This window comes from Boleophthalmus pectinirostris, unplaced genomic scaffold, assembly GCF_026225935.1.
Source record: "Boleophthalmus pectinirostris isolate CB_2022bp ecotype Guang Dong unplaced genomic scaffold, ASM2622593v1 HiC_scaffold_5, whole genome shotgun sequence".
Classification (NCBI taxonomy): domain Eukaryota; kingdom Metazoa; phylum Chordata; class Actinopteri; order Gobiiformes; family Gobiidae; genus Boleophthalmus; species Boleophthalmus pectinirostris.
In genome coordinates this window covers 39,147,435-39,163,011 of record NW_026571404.1, presented here as the reverse complement: position 1 = coordinate 39,163,011, position 15,577 = coordinate 39,147,435, and the positions used below count along the sequence as shown (strand labels likewise).

At 45.9% G+C, this 15,577-nt stretch overlaps 1 protein-coding gene across 1 annotated transcript in view; it reads left to right on the top strand.

Annotated features, from left to right (window-relative positions):
* bcl11aa (BCL11 transcription factor A a) overlaps window positions 1-14,388 on the top strand; it is a 43,883-nt gene extending 29,495 nt beyond the window's left edge. The window contains exon 4 of the mRNA XM_055162727.1: window positions 12,173-14,388. Coding sequence (XP_055018702.1) covers window positions 12,173-14,388 — 2,216 coding nt within the window. The remainder of the gene's footprint in view (window positions 1-12,172) is intronic.
* The last annotated feature ends 1,189 nt before the right edge of the window (window positions 14,389-15,577 follow it).

Below are 15,577 nucleotides of genomic sequence, written 5' to 3'. Positions count from 1 at the left end.
CCGTCTTTCTTATTCCCTTTTCTTTCTCTCTTGTTCTTTGCTCCTTTTATCTCCTCTTGTTTTCTTTCTGCCTTCTCCTCATCCTTTTCCAGTAGATCAGTCTGTTTTTGTTGTTCTGTTCTTTCTCTCTATCCTCTCTCTTTCTCACCTCTCCATCTGCTTTCCCTGCCTCTCCTCACACCCTCTCCTCTCTTTCTCTTCTCTCCCTCTCCTCTCTCTCTCTATCCTCTCCGCCTGCTTTCTCTCTCTCTCTCTCTCTCACTCTCTCTCTCTGTCTCTCTCCCTCTCCTCTCCGTATGCTTTCTCTCCCTCTCTTCAGACCCTCTTCTCTCTTTTCTCCCTCTCCTCTCTCTCTCTCTCTGTCTCTCTCCCTCTCCATCTGCTTTCTCTACCTCTCCATCTCTCTGTCCCTCTCCTCACACCCTTTCCTCTCTTTCTCTTCTCTTCCTCGTCTCTTTCTCTCTCTCCCTATCCTGTCCGTCTGCTTTCTCTCCCTCTCCCCACACCCTCTCCTCTCTTTCTCTTCTCCCCCTCTCTTCTCTTTCTCTCTCTCTCTTTCTCTCCCTCTCCTCACACCCTCTCCTCTCTCTGTCCCTCTCTCTCTGTCTGCTTTCTTTCACTCTCCTCTAATCTCCCTCCTCTCTCTCCTCTCCGTCTGCTTTCTCTTCCTCTCATCTCTTTCTCTTTTCTCCCTCTCTCTCTCTATCTGTCTCTCTCTCCCTATCCTGTCCCTCTTCTTCCTCTCCCTCTCCTCTAATCTCTCTCCTTTCTCTCTCCCTCTCCTCCCTGTCTGCTTTCTTTCTCTCTCATCTCCTCTCTTTTTCTCTCCCTATCCTGTCCGTCTGCTTTCTCTCCCTCTCCTCTAATCTCTCTCCTCTCTCTCTCTCTCTTCCCTGTCTGCTTTCTTTCTTTCTCCTCTCCTCTAATCTCTCTCTCTCCCCCTTCTACATTTGCTTTCTCACATCCTGTCTCTTTCCTCTCCTCTCGTCCTTTCTTTTCTTTCTCTTCTCTCTCTCTCCTCTCAGTCTGTTTCCTCTCTCCCTCTCCTCTCTCCTCTCCTCTCCCTCTCTCCGTCCCGTGTGCTGCTGTGTGTATATTTGCACTGACCTCTTGTCTAAAGCGGTCAGCCTGAGTTGAAACAGTTTAATCCCTGTCCACACATCCAGAACAAGAGAGAGCAGGTGAGCGCCGCACTCCCCCGAGAGACAGAGAGCCAAGGAACGGAAAAGAGACCAAGAAAGCACGAGGAGAGAGAGAGGAGAGGGGGAGAATAAGAGAAAGAGAGGGAAGAAGAGGGAGGAGGGAGGGGGGTGACCTAAAAACAGTAGAGTACAGTGTTTTTTCCATCGATACCTGCAGATAGAAACATGCAGCTTGGACTTTTGGGCCCCGTCTAACAGTTTAATCCTCTTACATTCTGTACTCAAAACATGATTCTTTCTACTGGTGTTTAGTTACAATCACCCACTGTTTATATAAAAGGACATAGTTAGATCCAAATAGGAAGTTCTCATGCGGCTCTTCCAGCTCCTTCTGACTCTGGCTCCCATTGACTTACATTATAATCTTGTGGCTCTTCTGTCTGTACCTGCTGCTCTGAGCCTCGTCATCTGGTCTGTAAATGTTTGTATTAACCCGCGACACATGATCCTGTCTTGATCTCTATTTTGTCCGTTATAAAAGTCCTCTTCCTAACATAAAGCCTGGTTCCAAATCCTCTCCTGTCACCTCCAGCATCGTGAGCTTCATCTGACGTCAAACTCACTTAGTCCACTCAGTCTATGGTTAGAATCAAAGATGTTTTTAATTACAATGTTCAATATGAAGTAAAAACTGCTTGTGTTTTTGTATATTTATGGAGAATTGACATGTGGGTGCATGGGCTTGTGGGCGGAGTCTTGTACAGGCTTGTACTACTAACTATAATGACGCCCAGGGGAGATCACTAGATTACTCAAACATGCCTGGATATCTTCTGAAACCTCTTCAGCAGGTTTTTAATGAGGAACAATGTTATAACATGGAGAGAGATTTTTTTTTCTTTGTGTGTTTACATGTAGATTTAGACAAAAACAGGGTTAAGTTCTGCTGACGACAGAAGCTCTAGTTCCAAGAGGCTTTGCTATAACAGCAGCAAAATGATCAAATAAATCAGAACTGAATTTTACAATTTAGAAAAATCTCTAGTCTCATAGGAACAAATAACAAAGTACATCCGCTCTATGATTCCCTCATAAGATCATGCACAGGTGTGTTACCTGTATTATTTAAGTACAGTTGTGCTGCAGCTCATCTTTAGCTGTTAACCCTCTATCAGCCACAGAACTTGAATCAAATCTGAAACTGAATCCAAGATGTGTCGTGTTGTTTTCAGTGGTCTGTGCTCATCAACTCATGGGCCCAAACAATTATTTTCTCTTCCACATTTACTTCCTCAATTCAGGCGAGCTCCTCCCACCCGTGTGTCGTTTGTAATGTGCTTTTGTACGAGCGTTTGGACCAATCAGAGCGAGAGCTGATAGAGTGGAGCTGGAGAGGTTCAGAGCGACAAGGCTCAGTCTGACAAAAATCACTTTAGATGCTTTGAGGACTTAAACATTAAAAAAAAAAAAAGTTTATGTTGTGAAAATAGAAAAGAATCCTACAAAATCCAACAGGATCCATTCAGACTGCCCTGTCAGAACACGGGCAGTCTGAATTCCCAAAATGCACTGCGCTCTGTTCGAGAATTCTGTCGGAGCTGTCGGAGCTGTCGGAGCTGTCGGAGCTATGATACCTAGAGCTGGCACTAGTCAGTCTGGAGCTGGGACAGAGGGAGGGGCTTATCCACTTTTTATTAGAGATCCACAGTGTGATGTTAGTCTGTGTGAAACTAGTCTGTGATGGAGCTGTTTGGTGCATGAGCTCATTAGCGGTTGGCGTCCAGCACTCGACCCCTGCTGCTGCCTGTTGCACTAACTGGTGCGGCCCTAACTGTGCGCGGGGCCGTAGATCACAGACCCCTGCGCTGTGGGCCCCCGGCGGGCGCGGCCCCTCATTAGCCCTGTTCGTTTAAAGGTCCAGGGGTCATGTTCTCTCCTCATGCCCAGAGCAGAGGGCGGCGGTGGGCTGTGGAGGATGGCATGACGCCTCTGGACTTGGCACGGGTCGGATCACATGAGGCCGAGTGAAGTGAGAGGGACAAAGGGCGCGCACGTGAGAGGGGCATGCACGTGAGAGGAGCGTGCACGTGAGAGGGGCGTGCACGTGAGAGGGGCGTGCATGTGAGAGGGGCGTGCACGTGAGAGGGGCGTGCACGTGAGAGGGGCGTGCACGTGTGAGAGGGGCGTGCACGTGAGAGGAGCGTGCACGTGAGAGGGGCGTGCATGTGACGGGGGCGTGCACGTAGACTGTGTGTGCTGTGACCCAGACTGTTGAACTGAAAACATTACGTTAAACTCAGTGACTGTTGGACGAGAATTTATTTGCTTGTTTTTGTTTTAAAGACATATAGTGCTTTTTCTGCTCTGTTCTTAGAATCTATGACACTCATGCATCACTATTTTAAATCATTTTAAATACTAATATTACTAATACTGCAGAGAAAACACAGGTACATCAGAGCAATGACGCCTTGACCACAGGAGGATAAAGGTGACTCAAACATGCACCAGTCACTGTAAATACAACTTCAGAGGGTCAGTGAGAAGAAACCACTATAACATGATTAGAAGATGTGAAAATTCCATTTTACAGACTCGTGCTGATTCAGCTGGAGTTCATGTTGGTGTGTGTTGTTGTGTGTGTTGTTAGTGTGCACATCGTGATACGTTCATGTGTCTTAATTGACTCCTGTCTCTTGCTATTTTTATTGCTGCAGGGCTTAATGCAATTTGGAAATTCAATTTTTTTGCAAGATCGTTCACATTTCCAGTTAAATGTGACTTGTATGTGATCTCCAGTGTGAACATTAAACTCCCTAAAAGTGTCCCACATGATCACTGGAGGACATGACGATGTCACACACAGTGAGTGTGCTCAGTGTTTACAGAAGTCGCCTAAACATGGACGCTGCATTGACCTGGAGATTTTAAAGCTGCTGTCGTACCGGAGCCAGAACATGTACAGATTATTTGTTTCAATGAGGAGATTGAGAAGGAGAAGGATGAGGGTTTTGGCCGTGGTGTTTTGTGGGGCAGTGGCACCAATGTCTATAGAAAGGAACGTGTGGGTGTGGAGTTGCTTTGTCGTCCTTCGTGGTTGTGTCTTTCTTCATGTTTCCAGCTACTTCAGTGCAGAATTGTGACATTTGTGGCTTGTTGGTGATGTGTAGGTGGATAAATGTGACATGGCCATTCAGACTGAAGTCACATGTCAAAAGATCAGATACGTATGGGTTTTAGGAGCACATATCCAAGTGGACTAGGTCACATTTGAAAAAAAAAAAGTGATCTGTGTGTTTCAGACTGTCTGAGCATCGGGGCAAAAAAATCTGATTTGGGTCACTTCAGGCTGCAGACTGACCATAGCCTAAGTCTAAGTCTAAGATCAAGTCCAGATCAGGTCCTGAGTGCTTTATCATTCGGAGCTCTGGTTCTGAAGAGTGGAACATTTAGAATGATCACGTTTTGCTCTAAACAGGATTATCCTCAAAGATTCTGTTCAAATGTGTGTGTGAAGTGACTCTTCACTGTCAGGCCAATGATGAAATATCTGTATTGGGCATCCTTACCCTCTCCCCCTCTCTCCCCCCTCTCTCCATCCTCTCCTCTGTCCCGGGACACCACAGTCCTGCCCCACCCTCCTGCATCTGATGGGCATCCTCCCCTCTCGCAGTGCCTCGCCCCGCCGTCCAGCCTTTAGGAGTGGGCATCCTCTCCCTCCTCTCTCCTCTCTCCTCTTCTCCCTCCTCCTCACCCTTCCCCCCAGGACACCACAGCCCCTCGCCCCACCCTTGGGCCTCTCTGATGGGCACAGAGATGGGAGGTTTTATGTGCCATTAGGCGCTCGGACGAAATGGGCATTCGCGTAAATACAGCCACAGAAGGGGTGGTGGGGTGGGGGTGAGGAGGAGGGGGAGGAGGGGGGGTAACTGACAGGCCAAGCCCCGCCTCCAGGGACCAGAGCAGGGAGGGGAGGGGTTAAATCCATCAGACCAAATAAACATGAAAGTACCACAAAGTTCTTCTGTAACTTCTGCTGTGTGGATGACGGCTGCACAGAGCACAACTTCAGACAAATGAATTCTGCTCAGATTTGGTTAAGTCTGATCTGGATTTATGAGACGCTGAAGTGAAGGTTGGGCCAAACCCTGCCACTGGTGTACTCATGTTGTGCCAATAGGCAAGACATTTCTCTGCTTAAAAGTGTGATTGTTGATGGTAGTGACTGTAAAGGAGGTATGGAACTTTGCCAGTTTTGCCAGTAATGCCGGACGTACACTGTGTGATATTTTCAATGTTTTCACTCAGCCCCAGCTCAAACTGTACGACCAAATCACAGGGTGTAAAAGTTCACAACTCGCGGAACGACTTCAACCGTGCGAAACCCTCACAAGAGTCGACTGGATTCAAACAGGTTTGATATTCTTGCGACCTACTATTGCTGATCGGGAGCTGGTTGTGAGGTATTAATCATTCTCATTGCCCCATGTTACTAAATGAAGCACGAAACATGATTAAACCAAAAGTCGCCCTGATCCCAAAAACAGTCGCACGGGTGAAAAATCGTACAGTTTACACCCGGCTTAAAATGAATTCTCGCGATTTTTGTGAGTTCACAAACTCTAGAGAATCGATTCTGTTCAGCTCCGGCTGATGTGTTTACATGTGATAGAGACTGACCAATCACAGGACAGAACTGTGGTTAGGGCAGAGCCAGTGCTGAATGAACTAAAACAGACATGGTGCTGCAGACAGACGTACTTTACCCTATCCTGTTTTAGTAGAAACACAGACTATTTTGTATTGTATTGTATTTGTATTTTGTACATGCAGAAGAAAGACTTTGTGCATGTGTAGAGGGAAAGATGCTTTTCCCTCTGGACTGAACTCACGTTTCATTTTCCGGCTTATTCCACTTCCACCAATCAGCTTGGAGTCATTTGAATGCTCTGATCATTGTTTCTGATCACTGTTAGTGATTCCAGATTGAAAACATACTTCTGTTCAGCTTCAATCACACACCTCCTCTCCCTCTGAGCCTCAGAAATCACTACATTTTAATTTGCCCTGGATTGTTACGTCATAGAAAGACGTTTTTAGGTCCATATATCATTGCCAGACTCTTGTCATTACAACCACATGTTTATATTAACATTCTGGCTACACTGCTTTATGAATAATTCACACTGGCTGTAACTAGCATGCTAACAGAACATCCAGCACATATAACACAGATAGAAGGAAAATCATATGTGCGTGTTATCAATTCATAACCATTATCTGAAGTTCTAAACGAGACAGAGCATGTTTAAACACACATAACTATGCTGTCTTATGTGTGTCCTTTCAAAAGCCGTCCAATGTTTGTCCAACAGTCCACACGTGTGTCCTGTCCACAGTGTCCAGAGGAGACAGGCTCATAACCGCTCAGATCCACCACAGACTCTGGTTCTTTAGAAGGCTTTTAGCTGATGCTCCATAAATCCAAATTAAAAATGTCCGCTATCGATCGAGCGATTAACGGGCTGAGAGCGTCCACCTGAGGGACAGGAGGGACGGGGAGAGGCCGAGGACAAAAAGGAGAGGAGGGCTGGGCTGGTACAACGGGCTGGGTTTGATATAGTTGTGATTTGTTTTTAGGGATACTTTCTTGCAATTAAAATCTGAATGCCGTACCCTCTTCTCTGTATCCTCTGTCTCTGCTCCTGTCTGCTCCTGTCTGCTCCTGTCTTGTACTTTCACTCTTAAACTCCAGTGTAAATACTCGTCCACGGGTCCATCTCGGTGGTTGAGCTCTTCCTCCTTTGTGTCTGCCGCTTTTGTAGTCCGTGTTTTCACTCGGAGTAAATACGCCGTGAATGCTTTCAGTGACAGACGCAGTGATGGAGAGAATATGAGGAATGTGCATCAGAAAGAGAGGATTTGAAAAGAAGGAGAGGAAGATAGGGGACATGTTTAGATGTGTGGATGGACGGAGGAGGGAGAGGGACAAGGCTAGGTCTCTGAATGTGCTCTGGGATAACTGTAGAATGAAAAAACCTCAAGTCAATGTATGTCTTTTGTTCACATGTATTTTACTGATGTTTGAGCAGATAAAATGTGTAAGTGACATGTTTAAAGGAAACATATTACACTAGTTTGTGATCTCACTCAAACAGTAAATGCTCTGTTCCATCTTGTGATGTCAGGTGGTAGTGTTAGACCCATTTACACTGAAATGAATCTGTGTATCACCGTATCAGCATATCAGAAATGATCTGCATCCCGACACGTCGTTTCGTATGATCATATGCATAGACCGTTTATATGAATGGACATATATTCTAGCTTCTGAGTGTTTTGGGGCTGAGTTAGCTACTTCGCGACACATATACCTACATCAGAATATCAGTGTTTTCAGGCGTCCACACAGTGCTGGATCAGATCTGTACTCAGATGAATTCATGGAAGATGGAGGCACCAGATTGTTCCGTCTCTGGAGCCGTTTTCAATCCGAACGAACACTGCATCCACAATGAAAACGACTCGAATACACACTAGTGTGAACGGGGCCTTAGTGTTGTAGTCAGGACCACACTAACTGAGACCAAGACCTGCCCGAGACCACAAGTCCCTGAGACCAAGGCAAGAGACTATTAAAGGCCGAGACTGAGACAAGACCGAGACTTTTAAAGTCTGAGACTCAGACAAGACTAAGACCACACCTCATGGAGACCAAATCGAGACCATCTTTGTCATGTTCTACATTTATTTATATTTTACAGTTATTTTGGCCCATATATTTCAATATCTTATAAATCTATCACTATTTTATCACTGGTCGAGGGTCAGACCTTGAGACCAAGACAAGATTGAGTCCAAAGGCAGTCAAATCCAAGACAAGACCAAAAAAAATAAATAAATAAAAATACAGGAAGGGCTCCACTGTGTTTAGAAACTTCACACACCTTCACTAGAATCATTTGGAGACTTTTTCAGTCCTGGAACTGCCAATGTTTACTGAATAAATGGTAAAACAAGCTGTTCACTTGAAAACTACAGTACCGCTTCATGACATCACAAAGTAGAACAGAGCATTTTGAGCTTTGGAGATGTAGACAGGTGAATAATAAAGAGTTACTCAAACATGTGTGACTGAAACAAAACACAACTCCAGCTCTGTTTTTGAGGAGGTGACAACATTCTAACCTGGTTTAAAGCTCACGAGTCCATTTTGCGTAGTATATGACCTTTAAAGTAGTGCAGGAAATTAGAGTTTGTACCAGTAACAGGTTGGATTGTTGACAAGTATCAATAACTAGTAATAAACTGAACTGGATAAGTGTGAACAGGAAGCCAAGAGGCGATTAGGGGCAACTTGTAATTTAGCATTTGTGTTAAAACTTGTAGGTAAAATTATTTATATATATTAATAGTATTGTACATTGTATACATATACATTTTTTTGTTCTGTTCAAATTTAGGTCACTGCTGTCACCCTCAGAACTCCTTCATGTTTCAAATTATTATAATTTTTTTTTTTAACGTTATAAGACCATTGTTTCCAAGTGGAAGTGGAAAGTTTGAGCTTATAAGTATAAGTAATTCACTGTTTTAATCATTTATGTTGGATTGACATCATATTTTCTGAATTCGGGCTGTAGGCTGACTGATCGGACATTGTGTTTGTGTCAAATATTTATTTTATTTTGATGATCAGGACTTCAATGGGACAAAAGGAGAAAGTAGAAGAGAGAAAGCTGAAGATTTGGATTTGAAGATTTGTTTTTTCTTATTTCTCTGCAAAAAAAGTCCGATTAAATTCATGATTCAGATGCTTTATATATAAATACCCTGTTTCCTAATACTTTTTTCATACTTTTTTCTGCATATATAATAATTTTCCTTGAACTCCCCCTGATAAACACAGACATGAAATAGTTTGGACTTGAGATCTTTTGCCACGTCCTCTTTTTAGTCGACCAATCGATCAGCAGCTCACGTCTTTACTCCGCTAAGATTCTTTACTCGTGACACTCTCAAACATATTGCGTGTGTTGCGAGTATTTAAAGCGGCATGTTGGTGCAGGAGAGCGGTGGAGGGTGTGATCCCGGGCCTCCTCTGGTCACCGCTGCCCCACACGCTGCACCTCTCTGTGGGCACACGGCTCATAAAGTGTCCCCAAAACTCCGGAGACCCACCCAAGTCTCTTATTATCATCATAATTACAGCCGGCGGCGTTTGGGCACTTTGGGTGAGTGTCCAGGAGTAGAACCCGCAACTGTGGCCACAGCTCCAGACTGGACCAAGAGAGGGAGGAAGGAGAGAGGAGGAAGGGAGGGAGAGATAGTAATGAGAAAGAAAGAGAGAGGAGGGAAAGATATAGAGGAGAGAGTGGGAGAGGAGAAAGCAGGGAAGAGAGAGGGAAAAGAGATAAGAGAGGGAGAAGGAAAGAGAAGAGGGAGAGTGAATGAGAGAGAAAACAGAAGAGGTTAAAGAGAAAGAATGAGAGAGAGAAGAGGAAAAGAGAGAGTGAAAAAAGTGTGTATACATTTAAAAACATGAGGCTACACTTAACCCGACCACAGGCAGATTACAGGACTGACTTACTGCTCTATGAGAACCAACACATGCACTCTCACGTGCACTCTCACGTGCACTCTCACGTGCACTCTCACATGCACTCTCACATGCACTCTCACATGCACTCTCACATGCACTCTCACATGCACTACATGTACTGTATGTTTTTGGCACATGCTTGTTTGGTCAGCTCCACATTACGGTATTAAACTGTACTTACCGGTGAGTTTACTGCATGCCTTACTTAAGTAAGTAAGTGTGCTCGCCTCTCCACAGATCTGAACTGGTGTTTTTTATATTGTTTTGGCTAATGAGAGAGAGGGAGAGAAGAGAGAGATGGAAGAGAAAGAGAGAGAAATCAATATGCTCTGTCCCTGTTTGTACATGTGTTTGTGCTGTTGTGCATGTGTGTGTGTGTGTGTGTGTGTGTGTGTGTACGTGTGTGTGTGTGTGTACATGTTTACTTAGCCCAGTGGGAGTCAGATGAGTTTGGACTGGCACTGGTGAGAGAGAGATCTGCTCCTGAAAACATATGTATTAAAAACAACAAGTTTGTCACAGAGTCAAAGTACTAAAGGGCCCAGTCAAGCAGAAGTAAACAACAAGGCCAAAAATTCAAGTGAATGCATCTGATATAAAAATGTATTGAACAGATACATATGTACTCTAGTTTATGAAACTGTTGACCTTTTTTCTGTGCCATTTTTGTTTTAAACAGACCATGTATGAAACATGGAAACTAAAACTAAAGTAATATGAGTCTGTAGTACTGATACAAAAATATTTGGTCACTCATTCCACTGTGGATTTTTAATTAGATTCAATTTGCACATCCACGTAAAAACATGATACAAAACAGAGAAATGACAGGAGAATGAGAAGACCATGAATAGGTGTGTTGTGTTGGCTCTTTTGAATGATCTGAACATCCTTGTGTGTCAGATGCCCTCCCTGTGTCTCCATTCGGTCTTATTAAAATATTAAAATACATCTCAATTCTCAGTCCTAGTTTATAATGTTTATTTCCTTCTTCTCTTTAGATACACAAATATAAATAGTCTGAATGTGTTTTGTGTTGAAGTCTTGTCTCTCCTGATCGCTCTTCTGTGCAAAGAATCATTCGAATAAACATCTGCACCTGTTTCTGTTTCTGACCTCTGCACATCTGAACATAAAACACACTTCATCTCCCATTCACAGCTGAATTGCGATTTAATGGATTTCTAAATGGAGCGGTCAGATGTGATTAAAACGTGTTGTTGTTTGAGTTCTACCAAAGTTCACGTGTCTTTCTTCTAATATTCGAGTGTTTCTGTGTCCCTGTCAGCGCTCTGGCCCTTGGTGAGATGTGAACAGAAAAATAAAACTGAAACTCTGAAGCAGTGCAAATATTTGAGGAATTATGACGTTTGAAGCAGAGGACACAACAGCCACAGTGTTTGTTCTGTGTGCATTAGACAGAGGGCACTGTCTGGAAGGTTCCACAGTCAAATATTTGCAACTGCCACAAATGACATAACACAGGTCAGGTCAGCCAAAACAGATACTGTTAAATGCTTATTTTTGTTCAAATTCAGTGAGTTCTTGACTCTAGTCACTAATAGAAATGCTCAAGTTCAACATTTATGGATTTACCTTTTCATGCCAAAGTACAATGTAAAGAACAGACAAAACGAAAATCTGAAAACCACCAGTTCTCTGCACTCATGAGCTCCTGTGTCCGAGTGATACGGTAAAGGTCCATTCAGACCGAAGCGTCAAAAATCGCGCTGGACGCCTCTAGCCTTTGCATTGAGTTTACATGCCTCGATGTGTCCAGGGCGCCCGTTACCCTGGCAACAACTGCTATTTCCCAATCTTTTCCTGGAATGATGGACCAGGCTCCGGGAGTGTCTTTACTGTATTTATTACATAACACCATCAGCGGAGGTGATCAACTCGATGGCTTCGGCTTTTATATATTTATATTCCGCTAATGACTCTGGTCTAATCCTGCTTTAGACCTGGTTTAGTCCTGGTTCAGTCCTGGTTTAGCCCTGGTTTAATCCTGGTTCAGTCCTAGTCCAGTCCTGGTTTATTCCTGGTCCAGTCCTGGTTTAGTCCTGGCTGCTCGGTGGTTGCGGTGCTGTACTCCATGAATGTTTGTGTCTTCCCGCCCTGTCTGTTTCTCCTTCTTCTGGATAATAACGTGGCTATGCCACTAGATAGTAGTCCTTGATTGGTTGAGGCTGTGCGTCCGAAGCCAAAAGTTCAACATTTTCAACTTCTGACACCAACACTCTAGACACGCGCCCCCATAGACTTTGCATGTTAACTGGACACCTTGATGCTCTGGTTTGAATGGATCTTAAGCATAAAAGAGCCCTGTTGGTCGATATTTAGATCGCACCAGCCTCACAAACATGAATAATTCCTGTGTAAACTGTCCTGTACTCACCCCCTCTATCTTTCTCTCTCTGTGTTTCAGGGAAGGAGGAGCCGACCACCTACACCTGCACCACCTGTAAACAGGCCTATGGCAGCGCCTGGTTCCTCCTGCAGCACGCCCAGCACAGCCACGGCTTCCGGATCTACCTGGACTCGGAGCTGGGCAGCCCCCTCACGCCGCGCATGGGGGGTCCCTCTTCTTTGGGCGGAGGAGCGGACTGTCCCTCCCAACCGCCCCTCCACGGCCTCCACCTGCCTCCAGACGCCAGCCCCTTCAACCTGCTGCGCATCCCGGGCTCGGGCTCCGGGGGCAGGGACAGCGTCGGGACAGTGGGGGGCGCTAGCATTGGTGCAGCGACGGGAGGGCATCATCAGCGATTCCCTCCCACTCCTCCGCTCTTCAGCCCGCCTCCGAGAAACCACCTGGAGCCGCACCATCTGAGCCCAGAGGAGCTAGCTTTGGCTGCCCACCATCCGAGTGCCTTCGATCGGGTGCTGCGTCTCAATCCTCCCCTTCCCCTGGACCCTCCTCCCTCCATGGACTTCTCCAGGCGGCTACGCGAGCTAGCGGGCAACAGCTCGGCGCCCTCTCCTCCGCTGTCCCCGAGTCGGCCCAGTCCAATGCAGCGTCTCCTCCAGCCTTTCCAAACGGCAGGTAATGGAGGGAGTGTAACCGGAGCCAGCAAACCGCCCTATCTCGCAACCCCACCTCCTATCCCCAACTCCATGCAGTCTCCAGTGGGATCGCAAACCACTCCAACCACTCCCGTACCGTCCTCTGGAGCTAGTAACTCTGCCAGCGCCAACATGAAGACGAAATGTTGCGAATTCTGCGGAAAGTCCTTCAAGTTCCAAAGCAATCTGATCGTGCATCGCCGAAGCCATACGGGAGAGAAGCCGTACAAGTGCCACCTGTGTGACCACGCCTGCACACAAGCGAGCAAACTGAAGCGCCACATGAAGACACACCTGCACAAGTCCTCCTCGTCTCCCAACGCCGCCAAATCCGAAGACGGGCTGTCCACCGCGTCCTCGCCGGAACCGGGGACCAGCGAACACATGGCCAGCAACGCCCTCAAATCCGTGGTGGCCAAATTGAAAAGTGAAAACGGCCGTCTGCTTCGGGAAAACGGAGAGGAGGAGGAGGATGAGGAGGAGGAGGAAGAAGAGGAGGAGGAGGAAGAAGAGGAGGAAGAAGAGGAGGAAGAGGAAATGGAGGTGACCCAAAACGGCGAACGTATGGAGAGACGCAACAACAGCTTCCACTTTAGCTTGAATCTGGACGGGAGGCCTCACGAAAACAACGGGAGCATCGGGAATCGTTTGGAAGAGTCGGCCATTCCGAGGTCGCTGCCGGAGGTGATGCAAGGGATGGGGTTAGCGGCCAGCATGCAGCATTTCAGCGAAGCTTTGAGCGCGCACAAACGGAATGCACTTGCCCAAGAAAATCACCTAAACCACCACCATCTGAACCGCGACCATCACCACCTCCTCCAGAGAGACTTGTGCGACGCAGAATCCATTTTGGAAAACGAACGCGGAGACGAGATGGCGACTGTTAACGGAAGAGGAGCGTCTCCAAACGAGTCCGCTTCGGTTGGAATCTCCAAGAAACTGCTGTTGGGGAGTCCTAGCCCGCTCAGCCCCTTTTCCAAGCGCATAAAACTGGAGAAAGAGTTTGACATTCCCACTCCTACTATCCCAAACACGGAAAACGTCTACTCGCAGTGGCTGGCCGGATACGCTGCTTCACGACAACTCAAGGACCCTTTTCTAAACTTCGGGGACTCTAGACAATCGCCATTTGCTTCTTCGTCGGAGCATTCGTCTGAAAACGGCAGCCTGCGCTTCTCCACTCCCCCGGGTGAGCTGGACGGAGGTCTGTCCGGCCGGAGCGGCACGGGGAGCGGGGGGAGCACGCCGCATTTAGGGGGTCCCGGCAGGCCCAGTTCCAAGGACGGGCGACGGAGCGATACTTGTGAGTACTGTGGCAAAGTATTCAAGAACTGCAGTAATCTGACAGTACACCGGCGCAGCCACACGGGGGAGCGGCCGTACAAATGTGAGCTGTGTAACTATGCCTGCGCCCAGAGCTCCAAACTCACACGACACATGAAGACACACGGGCAGGTGGGCAAGGACGTGTACAAGTGCGAAATATGCCAGATGCCCTTCAGCGTCTACAGCACCTTGGAGAAACACATGAAAAAGTGGCACAGTGACCGGCCGCTCAGTACCGAGATTAAGTCGGAATAAAAAACAAACTGTTTAAGACTGACCAGACTGAAAGCTGCACAGAGAAACGTCTACAGAGTTTAAAGGAAGTCAATTCAGAATCGTGGGAGGAGTAGTTTTGCTCAATTAAGGTTTATTGTCACATTTAGACTTAAATTATCGATCCATAAGAGGAAAGACTTGGACACAGTAGGTCACACATTACAACATAATAACAAAGAATAAAACAGATCTGAAAGAATTCAAGATTCTGTTCATAAAATTAAAGAGGGGGCAGTAAGTTTTCTACCATGTTATAACATTGTTACCTCATCAAAAACATGCCTGAAGAGGTTTTAAATTTAAATCCATGCATCTGAGAGTATTTTAACGATCACTCCCGAGCCTAATTCTGTCCCACTGTACTTTGCCCACAGCCGTACATCACCCACACGGCATTTCTAAATAAATACACAAAAAACATGAAACAAAACTGTACACAGTAACTTGACAAACCTGATGCGATGTACATTAGTTTCATTAAGCCGGGCGTACACTGTACGATTTTTGGTGATTTCTGAGCTGATTTTTCACTCATGCGACTGTTTCTGGGATTGAGTTTTGGCTTAATCGTGCGTCGTGCTTCGTGTAGTAAACATGGAGTAACGAGAACCGATTAATACCTCACAACCAGCTCCCAATGAATCGTATATCGCAAGAATATCAAACCTGTCGCCTCTCACTGTTGTAGTTCGTACAGTGTGAGAACATGATTCTCGAGCTGTGATTTGGTCATACAGTTTGAGCTGGGGCTGAGTGAAATGATTGAAAATAAGGCTCAGTGTACGCCCGGCATTAGAGGGATACACGCTGACTGTAATGTGAGAGCGCTCTGAACGGGGAGTTACTAAGGGTGAAGAGCAAGGGGAGGGGAATTCTAGATATATTATGTTTGCAGTTAGAAGTGCACTACCCCCTTTTTAATTTAAGTCCAATCATTTGTTCTGACATTCAACCGTTTCTTAGATTTGTTAAGTTTATTAGTTAGTTTCAGTCTTCTCTCAAATGGGAATGTTTACAATGCACTATAAGCAGAATCCTGCTTTTAACAAATCTTAATTGTTCAAAACTACTCCAAATATTGTGACTTCATTTCCTTTCAAACTCAGGTACATTCTTTTGCAGTTTCCCCTTTGCAGCTCATTGGTCCCCTGTAGATTTGCCCCGCCCC